Raw genomic sequence first — 18,994 nt, 5'->3', positions numbered from 1 at the left:
TTTCTCATGTTATTCTGATGAACTTAATTCTAATTTATCTGATCAGAGAGTGTTTATAATTCTTCTACTTCGTGGAACTTACTGATGCCTTGTCACCTAACAATCAATATTAAGTGTTCCATCTGTGCTTGAGAAGTTATATTCTCTATTATTTAGATATAAAATTTAGTATATATCTATAAATCTATCTTATTGATTATTATTTAGGCATTTTTATTTATTTTTGCATGAACTCACCTGTTAGTGTTTGTTTTCCTTCCATATCCTGTAGTTTCTGATATATAGCTTCATTGCGAAGTACAGCTTCAAGTATTAGAAGTGCCCTTCTGTGTCACACTGAATGTTTTTTGACCTGAATTCTCCTTTGATAGCAGGATTGCAACCCTGCTTTTTTATCGTTTCCATTTGCCTGGTCTGCCTTTTTCTCTTCTTTTATTTGTAACCATTCTGAGGATGCGTTGGGATGTTCAGATTCATACAGCCGCCTTTACCTACGTTCTCTCCGCCTTTGTACATTTATTTTCTAATAACTTCATCTTCTGCTTGGATGGAACCACAGTCTCCAGACTAGGGTGGTATAGATCTTTGAGTCTGGTAGGGGAGTGTTTGATGGGGCAAGGAGAGGTGGCTCGTTGTGGGGACCTGGTTGTGTAACTCACTGGCTTGCCCTGAACGGTGCTACCAGGTCCCATTGGAGTGAGGTGGCTCCCCATCGGGGCGGAACCGCCGTGTGGTAAGCACCAGCTCACGTGGAGCGCCATGGTGAGCGAGGACCACTCCCTGGGTTTCCACCCGGTTCACCAGCTCCACTGAGATCCTGTCAGTTCCTCCTGCATATGCCACCATTGTCTCTTAAAAGTAGAATCAGATTGGAGCCTCATACAAACAAATCCCTGAATTTTGCCTTGTAGGTCTGGTCAAATGTGAAGAACTAAGGAAAGCTATAAAATGGTAAAAGCTCTGGATATGTTGAGCTCTGAAAGCCCAGATGGGGTAGTGATTTGAAATACAAACATGTGGCATTTGCTTCTGGGTTATTCAGATTGAAAATATAAAATTGCTTAAGAAGTTATGACTGATATTACCATATTTTTATGAAGAGATGGATTTTACTTATTCCTTCAAACTAGAACAAGATTTATTTCTGATTATAAACAATACAGGCTTATTATGAAAAATTTGGAAACCCAAAGAGAGGAATAAGAAGTAAACTCCCCACCATAACTCACGTTGCAGTTCCCTGTGCCCCACTGGGACAGCGCACTGGCCCATTCGAGTGTTTCTCACAAGTGACATCCTGGCAGACTCGCTTCTCTCTTGTTCATTAAAGAGAATCGATTACAATTTTTTTCCACTTAGTAAAGGACTAGTAAAAATACCGCTTCACTGAACAGATTGTCATAATTTTGGTGTTTTTCCCACAGAAAAATATGAAGATCTAAGTTCTTCGGATGAATCCTACCCTGTTCCTCAGAGACAGAGGCCCTATAGGAAGAAGGGCCTCAGTATCCACGAGGGGCCGCGCGCCTTGGCCAGGATCACGGCCATCGGACTTGGAGGCAAGACCCCACGGCCCAGCTGTGGTGAGCAGTCCACACTTCCTAGTGGCTCTTTGCTGTCGCATCCAAAAATTCTGTCTTGGTGAGAGCAGACAAACTCTCAGCTCCTGAAACTCTCAAACTCTCTGGGCCCCGGGCTGCTGGGGGCAGGTAGCTGGGCTTCCCATGCTCAAGCAGTGAGACTCAAAACCATTTCCAGTGATGGAATCCATTAGTCATGGGCTAGCTCTCAGTTTTTGGTTCATCTCCTTGACTTTCCATTGGTTATTAGAAATAGAACTTTCTCTTCTGTAGCAGAAATGTAGCTAAGCTCAGATTCCAGTCATCAGATATGTGGGGCAGCTAGTGCAGGGAAGATGTGAGGTTTGACCTCCCACAGCCCTGGCTCTGCCCCGTCACCTGGGCACAGCATCGTGACGCATTTGCTGGGCCGAGCTGGATGTGCCTCCAGGGGCAGAAGGCCAAGGGAAGGCTCTGCTGCTGTCTTCTCAGGGGAGATGGATTTGATCCTCAGGCCCTTCCGAGAAGGTACACTTGGTAGTGCTAGAATCCTGTCTCCGAGTTTCCAGATTTCAGTTTATTCCCAAATTGTCAGCCTCTCGGTGTTGTTTTTTCAGAGTGCTGGGGGTCCAACCATTCTTTAGGCCAGCTGGGTTTGGTGCACACTTTCTTTCTGGCCTTTCCAGGAGATCAGCCTGGGGTGTGAGTTGTATCTTCCTTTGATGCCTGTCACCTATCTGTGACAAGGCCAAGGCTGCTGGTCCAGCAGACTGGGTGGATGGGCCCTCCCCGGAGGCCTCTCTGAGGCCTGGGCCTGGAACAGCCTGACGTAGTCAGAGGAGACCATGTTGCAGTTGAGGGTACCTGAGTAACTCACTTCCCTTCTAAGACTCCAGGAAGAACTAAACTTTCTGGTTTGTGTTTTACCTTTTCTACTTGTTTTCTTATAGGCAGATCTAGTCAACGGTTATGTAATTTTACATTACTGCTGTTAAATTTTAGCCAAGGGCCTTTTCCCTTCACGTTCAGCCAGATCTCTTTGGCTGGCTTGGCTGGCCCGAGGACGACTACCTCTCGGTGCCTATGTTTAAAAAGGTCACAGGGACATAAAGACATCTGGTGGATGGGCGTGTGTGTGTCTGTGTGTAGCAGGGGGGAAGGTCATTACAAGTTTCTAGCTATTAATGAAAGGAATACCTAGTGGTATAGTTTTTCTTTGGCTTAGGAATCTGTAAATACAGCTATTTCCTACTTTCCCACTTGGAAAAGAGACAGCCTGGTGCAGTGGAGAGGACCCAGGCTTGACCTGGACACCAGCCCTGGTTCCACCAGGCACTTGCCCTGGGACACCAGCTGGTCTCTAAAACCCTCTTTCCTCACCCACAAACTGCAAATAACAGCTCTGGCCAGGTGCCTATGGCGCGTAGATGAGGTAATGGCCGGGCGGCTTCCTGCCTGTCTGCTGAATCCTGGGTCTCCTCCTACACCGAGAAGCCCAAGGAGGTGGCAGCAGTAGGAACGAACGTGTCTTCACCTTGCGTCTGTGCGTTTACGTGCCCCATTCTGCACACAGAACAGGTGCCTCCTCGGGGCTATGTCACCTTCAACAGCAGTGATGAGAACCCCCTGGAAGTGGAGGGCCTCTGCTACCGGGACGTCACCTCCCCCATCAATGACCGGGATGTGGAGAGCAGCAGCAGCAGCAGCCGGGGTACACAGCTCCCCACTTCCCCGCACTGCCCGGCTAGGGGCCGACGCCGGTACTGGAGCCTGTGTGCCCACCCCGCCCAGCCAGCTGGGGCTCGGCCCTGGGGCGAGTCCATCCACTAGAAAACAGGAAAGGGTGCAGAAGGCCCCAGCTCTTACAAGGAAAACTAGAGAATCTGACACAGGGCAGATGAGGAGAAGCTTCTGGTCCAGTGTCCCCCATGCAGGTCAGGGGGAGCCATTCCACACTGACAGGCTTGGCCCCTTGATTTGGAAGCCTTCTGAGGCTCTGGGGAGTCTTCCCGGGGGGATGTCTGTTGTAGGTGCACGTGCGCATCAGTTCAGCAGCTCTTCACTGACAGCCTACCGCGTGCTAGCCCTGTTCTCAGGGTGCTTGGGATTTATCAGTGGACAAAAGGACAAAAACCTGTGTCTGTGTAGAGGGGAGAGTTAGGCCAGGCAGGCAGCATGAAGCAGGAGACACCCAGCTGTTGCATGACGAGCGCCTGGGTGCAGTGGCTTAGGCCCAGGGCCCTGGGGCGTGTCCAGCAGCAGCACCCTGGGTGAGGCTCGCAGGCAAGTGTCCTCTCTCCCCGTCATCAGAAGAGCAAGAGCGTGCTTTCTGTGCCAGCCTCGGGGCCATCCGGAGCAGCAGCAGCAGCGAGGGCCTGGCCAGAGCCCAGGGGCTCAGCAGCGAGGCCTCCGTGGAGAGCAACGAGGTGAGAGCCTCCTCCTTTCTTGACTTCCTGCACCCTTTCCCGTTCTTGACATTGTGGGGGGTACCTGACATCCCAGTTAATTTGGGATGAGCAAGTCTGGTAACACGGCTTAAGTGCGTTTCTGTGCTGGGCTAGGGGGCACAGTGTCCGGGGCCTGCCCTCTCGGAGGGCGGCGTGAGCACGGGTGGCGCAGGCTGCAGGGAGCCGCCAAGGAAGCTGTGTGTGGCAGGTGGGTTGTGGGGGAGTTTCATGAAGGCTCCCAAGTCTTAACCCATGTGTGACTTCGAACACACCTCTTGCTGCAGGACTCAGATCATGCACGTAGAAGTTCAGTTCGCAAACAAACTAAAAGTTACGTGAAGACTAAGAATCGTTGCGGCCAGTGGCTTCCCAGCACTGGGATTTCTGGGGCAGTTTGTACTCCAGGATCTGTCCCCCAAACTGAGAGGTCCCCCTATTCAGGACCCCAGGTAAGGCCATTTATGAAACTGGGGGTTATGCTCTTAGAAGGACAGTGCTGTCCGTGACTGGTGAGGTGTTCACCGTGTGTTTATGATGAGCCAGGCACAGGCACAGGCGCCGCTGGCAGAACAGAGTGGTGGTGGCTTTTCCCCAGATGACCAGTGAACCTCAGGCTCAGCTGATTCCTAATGGTTAGTGGCCAGTTGCAGGGTTTGTGCTGCGTCCCTCTCCATAGAAAGGCCTTGTCTCTTTGGTGTCTGTACTCAGAAGCCTCCTTGAGCCCAGGGAGGAGAAAAACAGGACTGATCTCAGCTGCGTCCTGGAGTCGGTGACAAGATGCATTGCCGCAGAGAGCACTGAGCGCACACTGTGGAGATTTGCCGCTGCTGCTTCCTCCCTGTGCTCGCTCTGAGCGCGTTCTCAGGCATCCCAGGGGCGGCTGAGCAGCTGAGTCCCTGCCCTGTGCAGGCATGCGTGGTACAGAGACGGAAGGCGGAGGGGAGTCCCTGGTCTTCATTGGTTGAAGCACCAGCGCTGCTGCTCCCTGCAGGCTGGGGCTTTGCCACCCTCCTCCTGCAGCCCCGCCCTGGGCCACATCCTCAGGCTCGGGAGCAGGGCGCCCATCTCGGTTCCTTAAACACATGCTGGCTGGAGAGCTTGCAGTTGTGGGGCTATCCTCAGGCTGTTTCTTTCAGAAAGTAGTTTGAGGAAAATGAGAGTAATCACCTTCAAAAATGTATTCCTCCGCTAAAAACAACACTAAACTTGCAAAAATAGAAACTCTAGAGGTGAAAAGTACAACCGAATTGAAACTTTCACTAGATGGGCTCGACAGTGGGTTTGAGCAAGCAGAAGAGAGAATCAGAAAACTTGAACGTACGGCATCTGAGATGATGTCTGAGAAACAAGGAACGGATGAAGAATGAGCAGAAACTTGTGAGACACCATCAAGCTACCGGCACACACGATGCTCTCCGCAGGAGAGGAGAGAGAAGCAGGAGACATGTTTAAGGACTAGCCTGACCTTCCCAAATGTGAACAAAAACACGGAGCTCTCCATCCAAGGAGCTTGATGAACTCCCAAGTAGGATAAACTCAGAAATCTAAACTTAGACACATCAAAATCAAAATGTTGGACAAAGAGAATCTTGCAAGGAACAAGAGGGAAGTGACACATCCCAGACAAAGGGTCCCCCAGATCAGAAGCCTCATTTGCACCCTCCACAGAGCTAGCGTTCGTAAGGTGTGTGAGGAGCCATGTTCCTGTGATTAGCACCAGGCTAAGTGAGACCAGAGACGGGACGGCAGGGCTCAGAGTGTCCTGTCTGCCTGAGGGCACGGCATAGGAGGGGCAGCGAGCAGGGGCACATGTTGGGCAAGGAGGAAACGCTCTGCGCGGCCGCTGCCCCTTCTCGCCCGTCTACTCTGCCCTCCAGGACCTTGCTGCGCTGCTGGAGCAGATTGGGTGTCTCAAGTACCTGCAGGTGTTTGAGGAGCAGGACGTGGACCTCCGCATCTTTCTGACCCTCACCGAGAGCGACCTGAAGGAAATCGGCATCACGTGAGTCCAGTGGGGACATCTCTGGCCCTCACGCCCCTCGTGTCAGCCAGGCATCCTGGGACCAGCTTGAGTTCTGACTTCAGAGACGACGCTGATCTGTGTCTTCCCCGATTCCGCCTGCAGGTTGTTTGGGCCCAAAAGGAAGATGACCTCTGCCATCGCCCGCTGGCACAGCAGCGCCCGCCCGCCCAGCGACGCCCTGGAGCTGGCCTATGCCGACAGGCTGGAGGCCGAGATGCAGGAGCTCGCCATCCAGCTGCACAAGGCAGGCGGGGGGTGGCGGTGCCCACGGGGAAGGGGCAGGGACGGCAGCCAAGGTGGGAGCAAGGGTCCCAGTCCCCACAGGAAGGGGACAGCACCACACAGAGGGAGGAGTCAGTGAGCAAGCGGCCAGCACAGGGCTGGGGAGGCCCCGAGATGGAGAGGAGACAGGGACAGAAACAGACTTAAAGCCTCTGAGAGGGAGCGGTGCAGCCCGAGCCGCCGTGGTCTCGGTCCCGCATGCCGGGCCCCCTCCCAGCCTGGCCCTCCCGCCCTGCAGCGCTGTGAGGAGGTGGAGGCCATGCGGGGCCAGGTGTCCCAGGAGCAGGAGCTGCGGGCTGTGGTGGAGAGCTGCCTGCTAGAGCAGGACGGGGCCCGGAAGGACGTCCAGGCCCAGCTGCAGGAGACCTGGGCCCTGGCCCGGGATGCCACCCTCATCCTGGACCAGCTGCGGTGAGTGGCTCATGTATCAGCCAAGGGGCCTGGGGTCACTTGCTGTCCCCACCTCCCACTTCATTCGGGCACTTCCTCCCTGCAGGGCAGACCCAGGCAGCAAACAGGGCCCTTCTCCTATGCATCAGTGCATCTTCCGGGACGCTTGCCAGGCCCTCGAAGGCCAGCTGTGGGGACAGGGCAGGGCCTCTCCCCCTCCTTCCACTCAAGAGTCTGGGTGGGGGACCTCTGCCCTCACCAGCACTTGTTCCCGTGTCTGGCAGAGCCTGTCAGTCTGAGCTGTCAGCCCGAGTGAGGCAGGACCAGCCCCCTGGTGCAGCCGCCCTGGGCCCAGCCTTCCCCCACTCGGGTAAGAGCAGCGCCTGGCTCCTGGCTCCGGCTGGGTGGAGGGAGGGCGGGGCGCCTTGAGGCTGGGTTTTACGCGGTGGGCTCAGCACAGCTGTCTCGATGGACGCCCCTCTCCCAGGTCCCTAAGCGTACACAAGCCCAGCGTGGAGGGGAAAGGGGCCCTGGGGACCCAAGCCCACTCCTCACCTGTGATGGGAGTCACCTGGCCCCCAGTGATAGAAGGCATGGCCGTGACGGTGTCAAGACAGTCCCTTGTGCCACAGCCAACTGTGCTGTCCAACACCTCCAGCGACTTCAGCCTTCAGTCATGGGGCCACCCGAGGGCCCAGCTTCCCCATGGGCTGGACTCTCACACTTTCTGTCCTGGGGCTCATCCCTGCTTGGTAGTCAGTGCTTGGGTCAGCAAGCAGAAAACATTTTTGTCACAATCTTTTTGGTCTCGCAGACCCGCAAGTTGGGGAGGGGGTTGCTCAGGCATTGACAGTTGGGTGGGGGGTGTTCCGACCCAGGGAGGTTCTCCTGGTCGCAGCAGCTCAGGACAAAGGCAGGGTCTGCGGGGACACAGACCCCAGGCCAACTCAGTCCTCTGCACCACAGACTCCAAGGGCTGGCCAGCATCCCTGCAGGCCATGAGCCTGCCCGAGCTGTCGGGAGCCCTGGAGGACCGTGTGCACGAGATGGGTGAGTCTCCTGGAGGGTGGCAAGTGGCCTGGCCCCACCCAGGGACCAGACTTCGGTGAAGACTGAGCGCCCCTTTTATTCCAGAGGGAGGCAGAGGGACCCCTTCCCAGGGAAAGCAGGTTTGAGTCCCTCCACCCCAACACCGTCTGTCCACGGGGCTGGGGTCATGACCGCTGTGGGGCAGCCTGCCCAGCTCATAGCCTGGACGAGAAAGGCTCCAGGTCCCCGTTCCTAGTGCCCCAAGCTCCTCTTCCCTGCTGCCACCCAGACTTGCGGCAGAGCACGGTCTGGTCCCATCCTCAGGGCGAGCACTGTGTTCAGTGACCCAGAGCCTGGAGAAGCTGCAGGTGCTGAGCAGCAAGGAGAAGTGGCGGGAGCCCTAGCCCGGAGGGACGGTGGTGAGTGTTGCCAGCCGGGAGCCTGCGCCAACGGGGGCAGCTGCGGGAACAAGTACGTTCCCTTCCTTCCCTCCCTCCCTCTCTCTAGTCTCACCAGGGCCTTTTCTTTCAGAATCTGACGTCGGGTGACTGATCCACCCTGAAGCTGTGTGTCAGGAGTCAGGAGGGCCACGTGCAGGCGGCTGCGGCAAGCAGCACGGCCCAGGCGGGGCCAGAGGATCAGGCCCCGGGAGCAGCCAGCAGACACAAGCAGGACAGGGACTGTGGCTCATGCCAGGCAGCTTGGGCCAGCACTGTGGCAGGACGAGGGCCTGTCGCCCAGAGCCTGCTGGTAAGGCCCAGAGCTTGTGGCCTGGCCTAGCCCAGGCCAGGCAGGGCCTTGAAGAGAGAGAGTGTCCCCATACATGGGTGCCAGAGGCTTGACCTTATGAGAACTGGGGCACCTCGAAAATGTCATTTGTTGGAAAATAAAATTTATGATCAGCTGTGAAGGGCTCAGTTCTGATCACATGACATGCAGCACTGGCCAGCACATGGGGCCAAAGCAAGGGGAAAGTCATGCCAAGACCCCAGCCCCAGGGACCTGGGGCTCTGTGTGGAAGTCCCTGGGGCCCAGGCTACAGAGCACCATGCTCAGGGCTAGGCCAAGTCGGTGACCCTGCCTGCCCTGTCCCTTGCAGCTTAGGAACCTCTGTTCCAGCAGCACACAATTCCAGAGTCCAGCTTGACTCCAGACAAGCTGCTACAAAAGCTAAGCACATCCCCAGGCCCTAGGAAATATGAGTGAGCCAGGTACAGGCAGTCTGTTCCCACAGCAAAGCAAAGGACCTTCTTCCACACTTGGTGGCCCTTCTCACCCAGCTCTGAGGTGGGGCTGGGAGCACCACCTTCCTCACCAGGCCAGGTATGGGCGGTGGAAATTTTCCAACTCACCACTGGAGTCTTTGCAGACGTGGGGCTGTAGGAGACTACCAGTGGTGGCCTTCCTGTCCTCTGCTGACTCTGCTGTTGTCATTCTGCACACTAAGCCTGTGCTTCCAGACTGTCTCTTGGAGCTGCTTGCGGACTGTTCTGGGAATGAGGAAAGGCAGGTTTTCAAAGCAGAGAGATTCTATAACGGGAGCCTGACGCTGAGGATCCGGGCACAGAAGCCCCCAGCCAGGCTGCCGGCCCAGGTGCTCGGGCTGGGAGTGCCCCAGTAAACAGGCAGACGTGTGGACGCCTCTGGCCAGGGCAGTGATTCCATGTGCCCCCAACCTGGGACAGGAGGCCTGAGCCGGTTCCACTCCAAGCAGTACCCAGCACCTGAGGTCCCGGCCTCCACATCCAGGAGAAGGAAGGAGGCCCCTCACCAGCCCAGCCCAGCCCAGCCCAGCCCTGGGCCTCCTCCATCCAAAACCAAAAACCAAACAGCAGCTGAGGAGCGGCTTCATTTATTGTCTTTTTCTCCTTCAACAACTCCATACGTAGCTGGGTCCCTGAGGCCCCGACCATCCTGCGAACCAAGCCACAGTGGGGAAAAGCCACTTCGAAGCTTCACTCATAGTTCACACATTGCGAATGAGAAACACCTAACCAAGGAAATCCAATGACAACCAAAATTAACAGTATAACGTCCTACCCGAAGCTGGCTCTTCCCCAGACCCTGGGCCTGGCTCGGGAAGGATGCAGGAATGAGCGGGCCTGGACAAAGCCGCCTCCACCAGAGCAAGCCGTCCTCCGAATGGCCTGAGAGCCGTGCACCTACCGCTTGGACGAGCGAGCACTACGTGGCGAGATGCCACTGAGGAGAGTTTGAGCTTTGGGGTGGGCACGAACGTCCTGAGCCTCAAGAGCCAGGCCCAATGTGCCCAGACTGCCCACTGACCAACCTGAGAGGACGGGCCGGGTCCCAGCTGGCCCAGCCACCGCCTGATGGCTGCTTGGGACAGCGGAGATGACGAGATGCCTGCCCTCCCCATGCAGTCAGAAGGGCAAACACAGAAACGCGCTAGAAGACACACTTTCCCAGGACTCCCAGGGCCAAGTCTTCTCGGCCAGTGGGCACAGATATGGCTGCCAGTGGGGAGGGCGACAGCTGGCACAGGAACCACCTCAGGAGGAAGCTGGGAGCAGCTTCTCCAGGGCCTTCTTCTGCTTCTCTGTGGCTGCAGCCACAGCCTCAGCCAGCTTCTCCTCGGGCATCATGTTGAGCACCTTGAGGGCGAAGAGGAGCTGGTACTTGGCAGTGCTGATGAAGGCGTTGCTCAGGAAGTTGGGAAAGCCTCCGACTCGGTCCTTCTGGGTGTACAGTGGGACCCGCACAAGGCCCAGCACCTGCACAGACAGGTCAGGGTTCGAGTCCGGTCCTCCACCCAGGTAGCACACCGCTGGCAGGAGGGGCCTGAAAGCTACTGAGCCAGGGGAAGAGCAGCCAGTTTTTCCAAGGACGTGGTGGGAGACCCAGGTAGGGTCTGGCAGGGCAGAAGCCAGCCAGCTCCCCTGGAGCAGTGCAGCCCCCTCCTCCCCAAGCACACGCCCAGGCCAACCCTGTACCTCCCCTACCCTAGCACGGTGGGCAGGCTCCTGTGCCAGCTCTCCCTGCTGCACCCCATGCTCCCCCGTCCAGACCACAAAACCCACAACCCAAGAGGCTTCACGCCCCTTGCGAGGTTCCCGAGCCCTACAGTCTCCCTTTCTGCTCCTCAGTTTCCCACCACCCCAAGCAAGCACCATTTCCCCATCCCTTCCTCCCCACCGGTCCCACCCCCCACTCCCAGGATTGGCAATGGCAGGCAGCAAGGCGGATGTAACACAGCCCTGAGGGAGTCCCAGCCCCGCCCCTCCTTTCCCGGCCCCACCACAGGTCCCTCTCCCCATCCCGTAGCTGGAGACAGCGACACCCCACCCAGCCCAGCCAGGGGACCCTCAGGGGGACGTGTTACCCATCGGTGCCTTCCATGGGGCCAGAGCCAATCCCCGGGGCGGGGGGCGGGGCCCGGGCGGCGGCCCCACCTCCAGGCCGTGGTCGCGCGAATGCACCGCGCTGATCTCCACGGCGTGCAGCTGCTCCAGCGTCAGCTGCCGCGCGTACAGGTGCGCCACGACGCGGTGCGGGCCCTCGGTCAGGTGTGAGCTCAGGTAGTCGGCCTCGGTGAGGCGCAGGGAGCCCAGGCCCAGGCCCAGCACCCGGTTCAGTCCGTCCTCCAGCGACCAGAAGCGCCGGTCCACGAAGCCCCCGGGGAAGCCCAGCAGCCCGTCGAAGCGCATCTGCATCTGCAAGGGGAGCGCCGGGTCACGGGCGCGGGGTCGACGCGGCACGCCCGGCCCGAGCCCCGCCCGCCCCCGTCCTCACCAGCACCGAGAACCGCATGGGGATGCGGCCGAAGAGCTGCCCGGGGTTGGCGGCGTACAGCATGGCGTGGCACGAGTGGCTCCAGCCCGGGCCCAGGCGCATCGCCTCCACCCGGCTGATCTGCTTCAGCTCCGGAACCGCCGCTGTCGACATCTTGGCACTGGCCCCCGCGGCCCCGCCTTAAGCGCATGCGCTGGCCCGTCCGTCGCGCCCCACCAATCCGCGGGCAGCCGCGCCCCTGGGCCCCGCCTCCCCTCCAATCCCTGACTCGCGCCGGGGCAGAGACCGTCGCTGCGCTGCGACGCATCGTTGGGAGGCGGAGGGGAAGATAAGCAAAAGCAGGGGCCGTGAGCGCCAGCGCCACCCAATAGCCGCTCACCCCCAGCGGCGGCCCCGCCCACAGCCTGCGAAGACTACAACTCCCAAGATGCAACGTGCCGGCAGGACTGCGCGTCCTGAAAAGGCGGGTGCGTGCGGGACTTGGGGCTCAGGCTGTCCGCCACGAACCTGTCCCTCGGGGCCTCGAAGAGGACAGCCGGGCATCCCAGCTGCTACGCGAGCTAGCGACGTTCGGGAGGCGTCCTCTGCCACGCTCCTCGGACCTGGGCCTCGAGGGCGGCAAACTTTCCCCGCCACGCTCGACAGCTGTCAGTCGGGGCCACTCCGTCAGCCTCAGGAGAGCCGGCTGCCCGCAGTCCCCACCCAGCCGTGGCGTTAGGCTGGATGGCCAGGAGCTCTGGGGCTCGCTGGACCCAGCCAACTGGGGCAGGAGGTGACTTAAATCGGGGGGCCAGGGGCTCTGCAGTGTCCTCCAGGCCAGGGACCATATGCCAGGTATTGTTGGGGAAGCGGGAGTTTCCCCAATTTGCCAATGAGGAACCTGGGGCTCAGAGAAGGACAGGACTTGAGAAAACACACCCAGCAGTTAGTGACAGAGTCAGGATCCCACCCTGGCTGCTACCCAGTGTCTACAACAGAAAGCTACCTGATCCCGAAGGCGAGGGCCTGAAGTACTTACCCCGTGTTTGTGCTGGAGAAGGAAGTCGCCGGCCTCACAAGCATTGGAAACACTGTCCAAGGGAGAGCGATTGGGTCCCCTGAACCCCACGATGGCAAGGCTCACCTCAGCAGTAGTTGGGCACAAGGGCCACTCTCCTCTCCACAGTGGGCATGGATTTGCTGCGTGAAGGAACCCCTGCCTGCACTGTAGGATGGGCGCCCAGGGCTGGGGCCACAGCCTTGGGAGAGCTGTGCAGTCAGGCGAGCTCTGGCACAGGGAAGGCTGCCTGGAGCGGAGCTGTGCAGGAGAGGAGAGGGGTGGGCAGGAGCTGCCACTCATGTTGTTAGGTCCATGGTGATGTCAGATTTGGGGAGGACCCCACCTCCAGGCAGCCAAGCACAACCTGAGCCCAGGGGCTATGGGGTGCAGGGGGCACAGGAGGAAAGGCTCCCCTTGATGGCAGTCCTGCCTCGCCACCAGACCTCAGTAAAGGGGCCAGGTCTGTTGGGAGGAAGTGAGGAGGGGGAGCCGGTTCAGCCCATGCAAGCACCTGTGTGACGCCCTGAGCACCTCTGCCCACACTGGGACTGGGCCAGAACGAAGCACGTTCAAGAGCACTTGCAGGGCCATGGATGCCGGGAACAGCCGTTCCGTCTCCACCCTCGTGGGCTTGGGTCAAAGAGGGGCCATGGAGGCAGCTTGAATTGTTTGCAAAGGAACCTGGGCCCTCTGTGGTGGGTGCCCCGAGGCACTGGCCAGCCCCTGCTAGGAGGCGACCCCATGGGCAGGGGAGCATGGGCCAAGCAGAGGGCCCAGGGCTGGGCTCCAGCCTCCAAACCCACCATGGCTGGGCAGCCAAACCTGCTCCTCCAGCCCAGTCTCCCCATGACAGCTGCACGGTGATACTCCTCTGCTTAAAAGTCTCTGTTCTTAGAAGACAACGCTGACTACCCCTTAGAAAAACCTCCAGCCACTTCGACACAGTCTTCAGCATCTGCCCCGACACCCCATGCAGTGAGCTCTTTCCCACACCAGGCTCGCTCCTACCGCCTCCGCACTGCCCCAGGGCGGCTCTGCTCATCCTCAGGGCCCCACTTAGACATCTCCTCAGAGAAGCCTCTCCTGACCACGCGGCAGCACTGAGTCCCTCACGGGCTTCATCTCATCACCCTGCTCACTTTCTTCCTGACAGTAACCAAACCTGGAAAGACTCTGATTACCTGTTTCTCACCGCAAGAATGCAAGCACCCTTGCAGGGCCCCTCCTGACACACAGCAGGTGCTGTGAACACCTGTGGGACACTTCCGTGACAGGGATGGGGACTGGAGGGGCAACCGCACACCAGGGGGCCTGGGGCTTTTGTGCCACCTCTTCAGGAGACTGAGCCAAATCCCAAGGGTTTGCCTTCACTCCAACCAGAGAATCAACAAAGATGACAATGAAAACAACGGTCAGGAACAGCAGCCGGTGCACTGGTCACCCGCAGGGAGCTTCAGTTATCTGCTTTAATCCCGCCCTGGCTTGGAAGCTGCACCATCACTACCACCTACACGTGAGGAAACCGAGGCAGAGGCCACGTCAGGGTGTGGCAGCCACCATGAACACTCGGTGGCCTCCTCTGGATCAGGAAACAGCCACAGTGTGCCCAGAGGAAGGAGCGGACAGGATATTGCTGCATGATTTTATTACTATAAATATACAGTAAAAACGAACGAACGGGCCCATCCGAGCACACCAGATGACAGCACGTGGAAGTCCCAGACCGGCCCATCTGAAGCCACCCACACAGAGCTCTGGCACCAGCACTGCGCGAAGCCGGGCCTTGCTGGGTGGGGGAGGGAGACGGCCAGCCTGCGTGTGCACATGTATGTGTGCACGCACACACACAGCGGGCGGGCGGGCGGGACGGTAGGCTCGCCTGGGTGCACAGGGAGCCGGGTGTGAAGAGCGCACTCCACGCAGACCCGAGTGGGGCAAGGCCGTCCACGGTCGGTTTCTCTCCCGAGCGCCCCACTGGGCAGAGCTGGTGCTTGGAGCAACCCTGAGCCTTAGGCCAGGCCGGGGCGTGCAGAGCCCACCCAGTGGACCGCTGCAGGCTGTCTCACAGCCAGCCTTTCCCAGGCTCGGCTGCGGCCCCGGGCACGGGGCCCCTCTGCCCTCCTGGGCCAGGGGAGCTGCACACACCGGCTGGCTCCACACCTTGCTGGGGCAGCTCTGGCTGGGGCACCAGGCCCGGGCACCCCCTTTGCCTTCCTGTTGCCAGGAGGTTTATCCTACAAAAAGGACGAGGTCCCTCAGAGGCCAAACGTCACACCGGGCCCCTGCTCCCCCAGGCTGGTCCTGCCACCAGAGTCCCAGACAGAACAAATCAAAGAGAAAGGCAGAGGGACGTTTAAGGGGGAGCTGAGGAAGCTACCAAGTCCCCCGGCAGGTGGCCGCTGGCTGAGCACAAGCCCCCCCACCTGGAAGGGCTGGAGGATGGACCAAAGCCAGCACCCAGCAGGCGCAGGGCTGGGCCAGAGGCCACCGGACACCAACCGCAGCAAACAGCTGCACCCCCACCCCGGGCTGGGCCCTGCCAGGCTGTGCGTGCAGATGCCGTGGTGCCCAGGAAAGGGCTGTGGGCAGGGCGGTGCCCGTGTGCCCCAGGCTCAGAGCAGGGGGCTGGGCCTCAGGGTGGGCCCGGGAGAGCCACCAGGGCCACCAACAGCAAAGGGCAGAAGGCGACAGCCACAAACAGGCCGCCGCGGCAACACACACAGCGTGGGCAGACAGGCACCGTTTCCTTCATTGACCGCGACTTGGGCCTCCTGCCCACCCCCCCACCCCCGACGTCTGTGAAGACAGCACTTCACCCACCAATACATTCTCTTTTGCAGGTTCTCTGAGTCCTCGGGCACCGCTGGTCCAGGCTGCCCATGGGCAGTCAGCGCCAGCCCTGGGCTCAGCCCTCAGGGCTGGGGGACCCCAGGCCCAGTGCCCAGCTAGAAAGCTGCTTCCTTCATTTTGTACCATTTACAAATATATCAACCGTAGAAAAAAGGGATCTGGAGGGGACAGTCCACTGTGCTCTTTGATCAAGGGTCGCCGTGGCCCCTCGGAGCCTGGTGGCCACAGGGGGTGTGCAGACAGGAGAGGCCGGGTCACACTGCGGGCTGGGGCAGCCCCTTGGCAAAGTCTGGGGAGCTGAAGGCTCCACGCCGCCAGCCTGGCCAGGTGCTCAGAGTGGGGTCAAGTCGGTCGCGCCAGGATCGGCACTGGGGCCACCAAGTGGAGGCCAGGGGGGACTGGTGGCGCTGAGGCTGCGGGGCGTCTCCATGGAGGTGGACCAACCTGCAGGCGAGAGGAGAGGAGGATCATGCTCGGCCACTCTCCCACGTCACCTGCTCCTACCAACCCGGAGCCCCACGGGGGCAGGGCCACCCCGCACCCCACCCCTGCGTGCTTGCGGCTTGAATGGCAGATTAGCTCAATCTGACCACCCTGAGGGCCTGGGGACTCTGCAGCCTTAGCCGAGTGAGTGCGGGCTGTCTGGGGCCAGGTCACCCCTGGGCACCTGGCAGCGAGCTGCAGCCTGGGACAGAATGCAATGCGTCACCGTGGGCTGCTGAGGCCTCTGGGTCTCCTGCTCTTGCCCCAGTTCTTTCTCGGGATCTGACCAGCCACCGTCCTGCCAAGAGCCCTACAACCAGGTGAGGCTGGAACGCGGCCGGCCCCACGGACAGGGGTGAGCGGTGCTCAGGGCAGCCGTATGGGGGCTTCTTCGAGGCAAAGGCAGAGGCCTCGGGAGCCTGTCCTGCCTTCCACAGAGGCCTGTTCTGCCACAAGACACTCTGTCCCCAGACTAGGTCTGTCCCCTGGCGCTTGGGCAAGTGTGCTGGCATAGGGAGCCCGTGACACACACCTGTGGCAGCAGCAGGATCAGCACATCCTCAGGGCTGCCCAACCCCTGGCCCCCAGCCTAACGCACTGCTGCACAGGGTGCCTGCGGACAGCAAGCTACGCGCTTCTGCGACTGCGACAGCCCCAGCCCCAGCCCCAACCCCAGCCCCGGGTGGAGAGTGACTATTTCCTTCGGAAGCTACGGCCTCGTGCAGGACCCAGCCCTGCCACGCAGCCCCCAGGCTCTGAAACACTGTTCTGGGTCTGCCTTTCTGGAAGTTTGACCTAACCCCAACACTCAAGTAGCACCTTCCAACCGTGACAGAGGCTGGGCCCACTTCGTAACATGTTGGGTGCTATTGCAATGGAGAGACAAGATTTGTCACAAGAAATATTCAAGGATGACGGGGAGTTTGTGTGGGGACATCAAAACAAGTGGCCAATCGCCCAAGCATGGTCCAGGTCAGCACGAGGGGAGAGGGCCAGGGCTCTGAGGCTGGGACCCCAGCCAGGCACCTCCCAGACGACCCCACGGGCCTTGCCCCGCGACGGCTGGAGTCCTGCAGGGAAGCCCTGGTCGCAGAGCGCACCGGCTCCCCATCAGCAGACATCCCAAAGTCACGCCCGGTAAGTGTGCCCAGAGCCTTCACAAGAGAAAGAGGGTCCCCCAACTTGTTTGCTTGTTTCTCTGACAGTCCTCTCGACCGCCAAAAAATACTTTGCTCTTCTGTAAAACATCCATGTGGGCCACCCTGGAAGAGGGCACCTCCCCGTCACATGGGGTGACACCTTCACATGGCCTCCTAACAGACGGCTCAGAATATGCTGGTATTCCAGAAGGTTCCAGAGCCAGGAGGGACAGGTTAGCAGCAGCGGAGGGCTTACAGCTGACAGGCAGCCCACGAGGGTACCATCTGCCAGGCACATGGCGACACCAGGGCCATGTGGGCCACGCTGACAAGAGAAGGGCGGGGAACGAGCGACCCATGAGTGAACGCCCTTGGGACGGGAAGCAAGACAGTCCCCACCTGGCAGCAGACAGCCCCGTGAAGACACCCCTGTGACAGACGGGGCCCCGCACAGCCTGGGGCGTGTTGTTTCCTCTGTGAACTTAAAGCCATGACCAGAAAACAGGGAGCGGATCCTGCGGAACGTCCCGACCCATCTACTGTGGGACCGCTGGCAACTCAGCTGTGCTGCCACCCGAACGAGGCCTGGCCTCGGCGGGAGCTGTCCCCTCGGCACATCCAGCCCAGTGTCTCCCTAAGGCCCCCTCCTCGGGGTGCTGCCTCCTGGGCGCTCGCCTGGGCTGAGTCTGTTCCAGGGACCCAAAAGGCTGGAAGAGGAGCCGACTAAGCCGCCTGGTGCACATGGAAAAACCTCTGGCTGCAAACGTCAGGGCCCCCAGGAGGCCACCTTTTAGGGGCAAAGGTGCAGCGGCCATTGGAGAGCTCTGGATCCAGACCCAGGCCCCCCACCTGGGAAGACATGGATGCGGGTGAAGCCCAGAAAGTCAGAAGGACCCCCACGGGGCGGGGGTGTGAGGGCTCCTCTCCCCAAGGACGCCTGTCACAGCCACCCCGCAGTGCATGTGAAAGGTCACGTACCCACTTACTCCTCTCCACCAACAGAGCCGGAGCCGGGCCCCCGGGCTGTGCAGAGGAGGGAGACAGACGGGAGCTCAGTTAGCAACAGACCGGGGCCTTCCACGGCAAGGGCACCGACTTCAGGAGCACGTGCTGCCCAGACACAAAATGCCCACGTGTGTGGACCAGCTGCCACCAGGGAGAAACAGCGTCTAGGCGGACGCTTACCGCACGGGGCACAGGCGGCTCTGCCTCCTCCCGCCAGCCCCGCCGCTGCACCCAGGGAAGGGCTGGGGCGGGTGGCTCCACCTCCGGTGTCAGGGGGCCAGGGGCTGGACAGGGCTGCCCGAGCTGGAAGCCCTCAGTGCCAGGGACCTAGGTTTTCACCATTTGGTGGATTTTCCCATCTACAGGGGACACAATTCACTCCATTGTGCTCTTTCCTCCAGGTGACGGCCAGGCCATCATTGAAACCGGGACACCTGTGTGTATGTGGCCATTGTCTTAAACACGCCGATGTGGATGATGTTCATGCTCTCACTGAAAACAAGCCACTAGAACAGAGAGTGCCACACATGGATTAAAAAGACACAGAAGCACAAGCCACAAAGCGTGCGCGTTCCTGCAGCTGGCCACCACACGCCCCCAACACTGCTGTGCCCTCCGTGGAGGTCAGACCTGCGGCCGTGCAGGACATAGGCTGTCAGGGCCGCTTCCCTGGACCTAAAGAAGGCCTAAGACCCTCACCAGGGGCTGGAAGCCTGAGACCCAGAAGTCCTGGGCTCACGTGCGCAGGGGCTGAGCCAGTGGTGGCCTGCAGGGCGGAGGGCAGAGGAGCTGCGCAGCCGGGCCCCGGCCTGGGCTCTGGGAAGGGGAGAGAACAGCAACACCCACTCCTGCCTCGCTGCTCTCGGCCCCGCAGGCTCCCGGCACTCCCGGCCTGTCCCCCAGGCCCTGGCCTGAAACGTGCTGCTGTGTCTGGGCAGATGGCCTGGGGTAGGAGGTGACCCAGAGGCCACTTCCCCTGCTTTCTAGCCTGGGAC

At 59.7% G+C, this 18,994-nt stretch overlaps 3 protein-coding genes across 7 annotated transcripts in view; 1 reads left to right on the top strand and 2 right to left on the bottom strand.

Moving 5' to 3' along the window:
• ANKS3 (ankyrin repeat and sterile alpha motif domain containing 3) overlaps nucleotides 1–8,653 on the top strand; it is a 27,208-nt gene extending 18,555 nt beyond the window's left edge. For 4 of the 5 annotated variants that reach the window (XM_012647796.1, XM_012647797.1, XM_012647800.1 and 1 more), the window contains 11 exons: nucleotides 1,425–1,583; nucleotides 3,133–3,270; nucleotides 3,870–3,985; nucleotides 4,291–4,455; nucleotides 5,884–6,008; nucleotides 6,132–6,273; nucleotides 6,550–6,722; nucleotides 6,986–7,071; nucleotides 7,668–7,751; nucleotides 8,055–8,149; nucleotides 8,262–8,653. In XM_012647796.1, the coding sequence (XP_012503250.1) occupies nucleotides 1,425–1,583; nucleotides 3,133–3,270; nucleotides 3,870–3,985; nucleotides 4,291–4,455; nucleotides 5,884–6,008; nucleotides 6,132–6,273; nucleotides 6,550–6,722; nucleotides 6,986–7,071; nucleotides 7,668–7,751; nucleotides 8,055–8,134 (1,268 nt within the window). In that variant the 3' untranslated portion in view covers nucleotides 8,135–8,149; nucleotides 8,262–8,653. Of the gene's footprint in view, nucleotides 1–1,424; nucleotides 1,584–3,132; nucleotides 3,271–3,869; nucleotides 3,986–4,290; nucleotides 4,456–5,883; nucleotides 6,009–6,131; nucleotides 6,274–6,549; nucleotides 6,723–6,985; nucleotides 7,072–7,667; nucleotides 7,752–8,019; nucleotides 8,150–8,261 lie in introns of those variants that run through there. The other variant, XM_012647798.1, reaches the window with a different exon arrangement.
• Nucleotides 8,654–9,578: 925 nt separating this feature from the next.
• Nucleotides 9,579–11,657, bottom strand: NUDT16L1 (nudix (nucleoside diphosphate linked moiety X)-type motif 16-like 1). The gene is made up of 3 exons (XM_012647749.1): nucleotides 11,484–11,657; nucleotides 11,144–11,404; nucleotides 9,579–10,465 (listed from the first exon to the last, which is right to left on the bottom strand). Exons 1-3 carry the CDS (start codon nucleotides 11,634–11,636, stop codon nucleotides 10,244–10,246), a joined length of 636 nt encoding a protein of 211 aa, XP_012503203.1. The 5' UTR covers nucleotides 11,637–11,657; the 3' UTR covers nucleotides 9,579–10,243.
• A 4,097-nt stretch (nucleotides 11,658–15,754) lies between these two features.
• The window catches only part of MGRN1 (mahogunin ring finger 1, E3 ubiquitin protein ligase), a 44,746-nt gene continuing 41,506 nt past the window's right edge, over nucleotides 15,755–18,994 (bottom strand). The window contains 2 exon segments of the mRNA XM_012647748.1: nucleotides 15,755–15,816; nucleotides 17,973–18,104. Of these exon segments, the coding sequence (XP_012503202.1) occupies nucleotides 17,977–18,104 (128 nt within the window). The 3' untranslated portion in view covers nucleotides 15,755–15,816; nucleotides 17,973–17,976.

Source organism: Propithecus coquereli, unplaced genomic scaffold (assembly GCF_000956105.1).
Source record: "Propithecus coquereli isolate 6110/MARCELLA unplaced genomic scaffold, Pcoq_1.0 Scaffold27, whole genome shotgun sequence".
Taxonomy (NCBI): Eukaryota; Metazoa; Chordata; class Mammalia; order Primates; family Indriidae; genus Propithecus; species Propithecus coquereli.
This window is presented reverse-complemented; position numbering and strand designations above follow the sequence as displayed.